General features: G+C 35.5%; 1 protein-coding gene and 1 long non-coding RNA gene across 3 annotated transcripts; one reads left to right on the top strand and one right to left on the bottom strand.

Moving 5' to 3' along the window:
- Positions 1,528-2,575, bottom strand: LOC109950132. The gene is made up of 2 exons (XR_002272423.1): positions 2,061-2,575; positions 1,528-1,965 (listed from the first exon to the last, which is right to left on the bottom strand). It is a non-coding gene; the product is annotated as an uncharacterized LOC109950132 (long non-coding RNA).
- Positions 2,631-7,091, top strand: LOC109950131. 2 transcript variants are annotated; one of them, XR_002272422.1, is made up of 5 exons: positions 2,642-2,708; positions 4,118-4,635; positions 4,725-4,950; positions 5,056-6,146; positions 6,290-7,091. XR_002272422.1 is itself a non-coding variant. In XM_020567683.1 (3 exons), the coding sequence occupies exons 2-3, from the start codon at positions 5,787-5,789 to the stop codon at positions 6,809-6,811; spliced, it is 882 nt and encodes a 293-aa protein (XP_020423272.1). In that variant the 5' UTR covers positions 2,631-2,708; positions 5,785-5,786; the 3' UTR covers positions 6,812-7,091. The 2 variants fall into 2 exon arrangements, 1 of the variants encoding a protein (XP_020423272.1); XM_020567683.1 differs by lacking the exons at positions 4,118-4,635; positions 4,725-4,950 and having other exon boundaries at positions 2,631-2,708; positions 5,785-6,146.

Genomic DNA, 8,152 nt, shown 5'->3' with positions numbered 1-8,152 from the left:
TCACGAGTTTTGGGACGCCCGGACTGCGGGAGCCAGGAATGCGGATCAGGCTGACTACGATCCCCTGAATCCTGTCAGTTTGTGGCTCGGGTTGACTTTGTGTCACCGAGACCTGCCAGGGGAATTGACGGATTATCAGGAATTGACGGATTATCGGGAATTGACGGATATCAGGAATTGACAGAATTAAAGGGATACACCTAGGTGGTAGTTTTAAATTGATTTCAATGTTTTTAAGAGAGTTTTATTGACCTTGAATATGATTGGCATATACGTATATAAATATGTGAATGATTTTAGTACGAATATAATGAAGAGGAAAATTCAGTTTTGCATAACTGTTTTTACAGTGGGGTTAGTATGTTCATATGTTATTTTCTAGACCTTTATTTTTGTGCACTCACATTTTTGAATGTTTTGCGCCCCAGGCAATAGACATGCACCAGAGCGCCACCACCAGGCAGATTCCACAATCCGCTCCACTCTTCCTCTTATTTAGAATTTTCTTTTGAAATCAAATTGTTTTGTTGTATATTCCTGAATTAGTTGTTCTGATGATTTGCCCTAGGACTCTCTGTGTGGCCTAAGGCCGTTTAGTTTATCAGAACTGTTTGGATCTTAAAATGGAAGCATGTTGGCAGTTGGGATATGTATATTTATGCTTTTGACAGGTGGAAATTCTGGGAAATGATCAAATTGCAGGGGGGACTTTGTCGAATTTTCGGTATAAGTTGAAATTGTAATAAACTTGAATTTTAACTAGAATGGCAATTTAGTCATTGTGCCCGACAACCGCCAAGTGTCGGACGCGAACAGGATTCGACTCGGATTTCAAAGTGAAATTTGAGTTGGGTCCTGTCAGAAAAAGGTTTAGAGAGAGAAAAAAAATAAAAGGCTTTTGTTTGTTTTTTAAATGTTTATTAATATTTTATTCAATTTGTGTTTACATTTTTTTATTTTATTCAATTTAAGAAAATAACGTAGGCCCTACATACGCCACGTCATCAGTTAACAGATTTTCTAACAGTCAATATAACGTCAGAGTCACATTGTAAAAAATTTATAAAATAAAGGTATGTAATTGTTAAAATTGAGAATGCAGAGACAAACATGCCTTAATAGTACAACTTTAAGGTACCAAACTGAAATTAACCCCATATTTAATTTAGCATTTCACATGCGTTGGTTTGGTTGATTATATAACACATATAAGGGTCGTTTAGTACGGCGGACTGTTATGGACTGAACTAAATTCTGGGACTGTCTTGGATTAGTTCGGATTGGCCTAAGCTGGATTAAGTACTGACCTACATTTGGTGCTGCGTTGGACTAAGAAACTGAATTGTAAAAATAGCGAAGTCCTATGTTTGGTGTTGTGTCAAACTAAAAAATAATTATTTAGATATTTAAATATAATAATTATTTAGATAATTAAATATAATTTAATAAGATCTTAAAACTATGATTATACTTTCTAGATACCAAATTTATATGTAGATGTCAAAGTCAGAATTTCTCCAAAAAATCAACAAAGAAAGCATTCCAAAAATGCCATCAAGCCCATTCATAGCAATTTGGACCATGAAATTAAATGTGACACCATGAGGTACATGAAAAATTCAGAAATTTGGTCTTGCATCTATTTATTACAAAACAGGGGACAAGTTATCTAATAGATAAGCTAGACTACTCAACACAACCGCAAACAAGACTAAAATTTGGCATGTTTTGGTGCCAAACCAATGACTAAGCATGTCATTAGTTCTCCAATAAAGCAACTCTTGAGAAACTCATCACTACCTTTGTCTTGAATGCCCATGTGATAGCCCAAATCAAAATCAAGAATTGCATTACCACCCCATTGCATCACCCAACTGAGTGCCACATTTTAGCGAACAGGTGGAGTGCATGTTGTGCTATGGACTCTTGCACAACACCAGAAGCATTAAGCCCCCAAACCCAATTCTTCAAAGATTGAAACCAGTTAATCTTATGAACAAAACCAATGGACTCGGACCCAGCAATAATGGCAACAAAATAAGACAAAGAAACAAGCAAACCTTTCGTGCATTTGGGTTCAGGAATCTGCGATGTCGCTGATATCCACGATTGAAAAACCACAAAGCCCACTTCAAGTACAAACAGATTCGTTCAATTGGTTGATGACCATGCTGTTCACAACATTCATAGGCTATGTAATTTCAGGTGGCCTGAAAGCATCATAAAAAATAAGACCCACATGGATGGCGCTCTCAGAATGGAGAAATATTTCAATTGCTTATCACTCCTGCAATCAAATCCGTCGTGAAGGTCAATGGAAAAATTGTGTGGCAGAGTCGATACACGCTGCACTAAGATATCACGACGCAGGTGAAGAAGAAGAAGAAACTGGTTTGCGCTGTGTCGGACTTGCTTGTTCTATGCATGTTTGGTATGGCTCACTGAATGGGACTGTGCTATATTGGACCTGAAGCCCATGTTTGGTTAGCAAGGGGACTAACTTAAATGGGATAGTAGAGTCCAACAATTAAAAAAACGCTTCCCTCGTTCTCCTTATACAGCGAAGCTCAAAATGGGTTCGCAAAATAAGCCCTTGCTATATTGAACACGCCCGACTCTGCGACTCTTTCTCTGCGACTCCATCTCTGCGACTCCTTCTCTACGACTCCGTCTCTGCGACTCAACCTCTTCTTCGAATCTTGACGCAGGCAAGTTTTTCTGGTCTTTCCCTTTGGATACCTCTCTTATTCCTTCTTCCATCTCTTGATTGTGACTGTCTCCTCAACAGTTTTGATTGTGCTCTGAGAATCTCTCCTTCCTTTTCTCTGTTATTTTCTTCTTCTCTTCTCTAATTTTCGTAGAATCTGTAGTGACATATGTATACATGATGTTAATTGGCAATTAATTTGCAATTGGGTATTTCAGAAAACCTAGAAATTCAGAAGTAAAGTAGACTTTTGGCATGAATCTTGAGTTTATTGAACTTACTGTTTCAGTTTGTATATGTCATTTGAAAGAGCAATTTATCGCATATGACCTGTTTTTTCAATTTTAATTATTATTGGGCATCAATATTTGAAGTGTATATGTCATTTGACAGAGCAATTTGCATCCTGCATGAATATCACTTTACGAGCAATTAGCAATCTCTCTGCCATGATTTGTGTTGATCATATTCGTTGCGTTGGCAAGTTGAACATGGTTAGATTCAGCTTTTTCATAGTTAAAATATTTGGAAATAAAAAGGTCAAAAAAGGCCAAGTACTTCAGAAATTCTGCATCTGTTTTCTGCAGGCCTGTGTGTTGTTTGTGTAGTGATGATGATTTCTTGACTTCTTGTGATGTGTGTTGTGACTTCACGTGTATTTTTAATTGCTTGTAATAAGCTTAAAAGTACACTTAGTTTATCAGTTCTTTTTCCCCCTTGATTAGTACACGGTCAGTTATTTAATTAAAATGAAAAGAGCATCATCATCATGTCATTGTTGTTATATATACATATGCAGATAAATACACAAATTGCTCTTTGCTGCGCATCTCACTTCCAAACCAACCCCACGCAGAAGCAACAATGAAAGATTTAAAACAAAGTCCATTTATATTTCAAACATCATAGCAGAAAACACTATACAGTTTTTGGTTGATACAGAATATGCTCATATAACTGCTATTTGAATCTTTCAATATGCTTTTGGTTTTACAGTTTTTGGTTGATACAGAATATGCTCATATAACTGCTATTTGAATCTTTCAATATGCTTTTGGTTTTACAGTTTTTGGTTGATACAGAATATGCTTTTGGTTTTACAGTTTTTGGTTGGAGAGAATCTTTCAATATGCTTTTGGTGTTAATCAGCAACAGCATCTTTTGGCCAAAAGTGAAATAATCCTAGAACTTTTTTCTTCATATTTGTTGTGGTATTAGGCACACATTGGTTGATAATTTTTGGTCTATGGGGTGAATTTTCCATACTTTGCGAATGGTATTAATTATGGCTTTGCATTAATTAAACTGTTTCTATTTGCATATATGAAACTTTTTGTGTTCAATTTGGGGTTATTTTACTTTCAGTAGGATTGGTTAAGTGGAATAATTCTTTTCTTTTTGGATTAATAGATATGGATCAAAGACGAATGTTGTTGTTATTATTGTTGGAGATGTGGCATTTAGAGACCATGTGTGCTTGCACGATTCTTGTGCTTATGATGCTAAAAAATATGAGAAGAAATCGAAGACTTTTAGAAAGACGTTCCCTCAATAACCGTTCGTTTGTTAGACATGAGAATCGATTACGTTATTTGAACAGTATATTAGGCAATGATAGAGAATGTGTGAGTGAACTAAGAATGGATTTAAAGACATTTGGTTTATTATGTGATTTGCTTCGCACGGATGGAAGGTTAAAGAATGACGGTTTGGTGACTGTGGAGGAGCAAGTATGTATGTTCTTGCATATGCTTGCTCATCATGTTAAGAATCGTACTATTAGAAATAGATTTGTTCGATCAGGAGAGACTATTAGTAGGTACTTCAATTCCGTGTTACAAGGCATTTTAAGATTACAAGGTAGCCTATTGAGAGTACCGGAACCTGTAGGTGATAACTGCACAGATCATAGATGGAAATGGTTTAAGGTATGTTTATTATACTTTGGCTTTCTTTTCTATGATCTGTGCAGCATATAAACTTAATGAAAGTTTACCTTCTTTTTTTTTCCTAATAGAATTGCTTGGGAGCACTAGATGGAACATACATTAAAGTGCGAGTAGCTGAAACCGAAAAACCGAGATATCGGACTAGAAAGGGAGAAATTGCAACAAATGTGTTGGCCGTTTGCTCACGTGATATGCAATTCATATTTGTGTTGCCGGGTTGGGAGGGATCCGCATCCGACTCTAGAGTCCTTCGAGATGCCATAACTAGGCCTAATGGATTAAGAGTTCCTACCGGTAAGGCCATTAGCTAGTGTCCACTTTATAAATAATTGTAAGTTTATACAATTACCACACAATAATAGGAATTGACTTCTTTTATTTTTAATTTTTGGTTATTAGGTTATTATTACCTTGTAGATGGTGGGTACACAAATGGTGAGGGATTTCTCGCACTATATAGAGGAACACGGTATCATCTATCGGAATGGAGAGAAGGAAATACACCTGTAAATCATCAAGAATATTTTAATATGAAGCATGCTAAAGCAAGAAACGTAATAGAACGTTGCTTTGGGTTGCTAAAAGCTAGATGGTGCATACTAAGGAGTCCATCTTTTTATCCAATAAAGACACAATGTCGAATAATTACGGCTTGTTGTCTTTTACATAATCTCATTAGGAGGGAGATGTCTAGAGATCCACTAGAGTATGAAATAAATGAAATTGAAGAGACGGAAAATGTGATAGAAGGTGATATGGTTGGCACCATTGGAGCATCGGATGAATGGACTACTTGGAGGAATGACTTGGCGTTCCAAATGTATAATGAGTGGCAAGGAAATGCGAATAACTAGCCAACTCTTGTTATTTATGTTTGAGTTCTTAAGGTGTTTTCTTTTTTATGTGATTGTAATTTGTATTTGAGGCATGATAATTCGGCCTTAACAATGTATTGATTGTGGTATTAAAGAAAATTTATCAATTGGTTTGCTGATTTTATTTTTCATTTTGTTTTTAAGGTTATGTGATGTACTAAAGAAGAATCGTGCCTTGAAATAAAGTTATGTTTTCTTTGCAAATTCCAATTATTGATTATGGTATTATTTTATTTGTGTTGATTATTCTTAGGGATGGAAAGTGAAGGTAACAGTCAAAACTTTGAACAAGGAAAGAAAGGAACTAGGCGGTCATGGTCCAAGTTTGAAGAAGATTCGTTTTTGACCGTGCTAGATGATTTTGTGGCTGCAGGCCAACGCTGTGAGACTGGTAGTTTCAAATCAGGTACTATGGTCCAAATGGAGAAGGCTTTGAATATTAAATGTCCTGATTCGGGGCTAAAGGCATGCCCTCATATTGAATCCAAATTGAAGAAGTGGAAAAAGCAATATAGCATAGTCTATGACATGATAAACACAAGTGGATTTGCTTGGAATGATATAAAAAAGTGTGTTGAGGTTGACAGTAATGATGCATGGGAAACTTATGTGCAGGTACATGATTATATATTTTTGCTATTTTGCTTACATTATGATGTCAAGTGGGTTTGATGAGTGTGGATTTTAAACTTTCTTTTGTTATTATTATTTCTTTAACATATTGAAAATAAGCTAAGTGGTGCCTTGTTTTATCATAGCACCACAAGGAAGCAGCCGAATGGAGGAGCAAACCATTTCCTTTGTTTGATAGACTTTCTAATATCTTCGGAAAGGATCGTGCTAACGGACAAAGAGCTGAAGCCCCCGCTGACATGATGGAAGAGCAAAGCAATAATGATGTTAATGCTAGTGATAATTGTGTCCAGGAAGATGCATCTCCTATGTCTTTAAACATAGAAGGAAGCCAATCTATGAACAGTCAAAATAAGAGGAAAAGAGCTACAAGCTCAAGTGATGAAGAGAAGATTGTGACTGTATTGGAGAAATTGTTTGAAGCTTCTGGGAAAAGGATGCAAATGGTGACTGAGGCTATAATAAAAGGTAATGAAGATCGATCTGATATTGCCAAAGAACTCAAGAGAATGGGATTTTCTCCTTTAGATCAAATTGCAGCACTAAAACTCATTTTGGAGAAGCCACAAAACATATCTATATTCATGTCTTTGGATGATGATATCAAGAAAGTGTTTGTTGAGCAGTTGCTTAGTGACAATGCTTGAGGACATGGCCTAACTAAGTTTGATGCATCTATCTTTTTGGAAACACCACAAATGATGCATTGATAAGATTGGCTTCATTTTGGAAACACCACAAATTGTATAATATTTTGCTAGCATTAAAGCCATATGGTTCATGGTTGTGAGGCTTATTAGTTTCATTTTGAAATTGTGGATGTTTATTTGTATGTATTAATGGTAGAATTGTGTGTAGCGAACTAAACCTCTAATTTCTGAGTCATGTAGATGACTTTGGCATATATGAAAAATATCTAACTTTTGCATATATGAAATGTACATGTGAATTTGGTTTGGAGAAAAAGAAATGTATATTGTCAATTTGGTAATTCTAATAACAAAAAACTTACATTTAATTATTTAAAAATTATTATTTTTAAATATAAAATAATTATTGTTAGTCCCACACAGCACCAAACATAGGTCTTCACTATTTTTACAATCCAGCTTCTTAGTCCGACGCAGCACCAAACGTAGGTCAGCACTTAATCCAGCTTAGTCCAATCCGAGCTAATCCAAGACAGTCCCAGGATTTAGTCCAGTCCATGACAGTCCGCCGTACCAAACGACCCCCGAGAGTGCTATTTTGCGAACCAATTTTCTACATCACTATATTAGAAGGGCGAGCGAGCCATTTTTTTTCCTATTCTCAAACCAAACAAGGGTTTTAAGTATTATTTTTGTCCAGTCTAGTCTAGTGAGGCTTACTAAATATGTCCATAAAGCAAAAGAAGTGATAGTGGGTATCCGCTTTTATTTTGACAAGACAAGTACAAAATTTTCTGGTATATGATGACAAATGGGGTCTAAAATTTCTTTCCTTTATGGCTTGTTTGCCCTCTAATGTCATATACTCAATGGAACAGTCGAAAGCATGAGTAAGATTTATATGGTATGTGTTAACATCTAACACACAAATTATGTGAATTTTGAAAGTAGTCGAGATTTCATTCTAAAATTATACGAACCTTAGATTCTTGCTCTTGAGAAATTAATCAATACTTTCTACTCGAGCTCCATCGTGTACTATTTATTACTTGATAATAGGAAAATAGTTTAATTCTTTATAAGCCCATATAAAGTTTATTAACTTACGTAACACATAGACAACACACATATTAAGTGACGTAAAATATGTGTGATCGCTGACTTTTAATGTGAGACATAACTCTTCATTGTACATCCTCACAAAATATGTATCTTATACACTGTAAAAAATTAACAACATGCATGGTGTCGAATTAACTTGGTAAATCCTTACAGCCTTCTTATCCATCTAGGTAAATATGTTTTTTTTTTTTTTTGTCGTTATTAAATATTTTTATG

The sequence above is a fragment of the Prunus persica genome, chromosome G7, assembly GCF_000346465.2.
Source record: "Prunus persica cultivar Lovell chromosome G7, Prunus_persica_NCBIv2, whole genome shotgun sequence".
NCBI lineage: Eukaryota > Viridiplantae > Streptophyta > Magnoliopsida > Rosales > Rosaceae > Prunus > Prunus persica.
Note: the sequence above shows the minus strand (reverse complement) of the source record. Positions and strands in the feature narration are given on the sequence as shown.

Coding starts and splice junctions, on each gene's coding strand:
- LOC109950131 (XM_020567683.1), top strand. CDS start 5,787: ATGGAAAGTGAAGGTAACAGTCAAAACTTTGAACAAGGAAAGAAAGGA. Junction 6,147..6,289: donor CATGGGAAACTTATGTGCAG/GTACATGATTAT, acceptor GTTTTATCATAG/CACCACAAGGAAGCAGCCGA.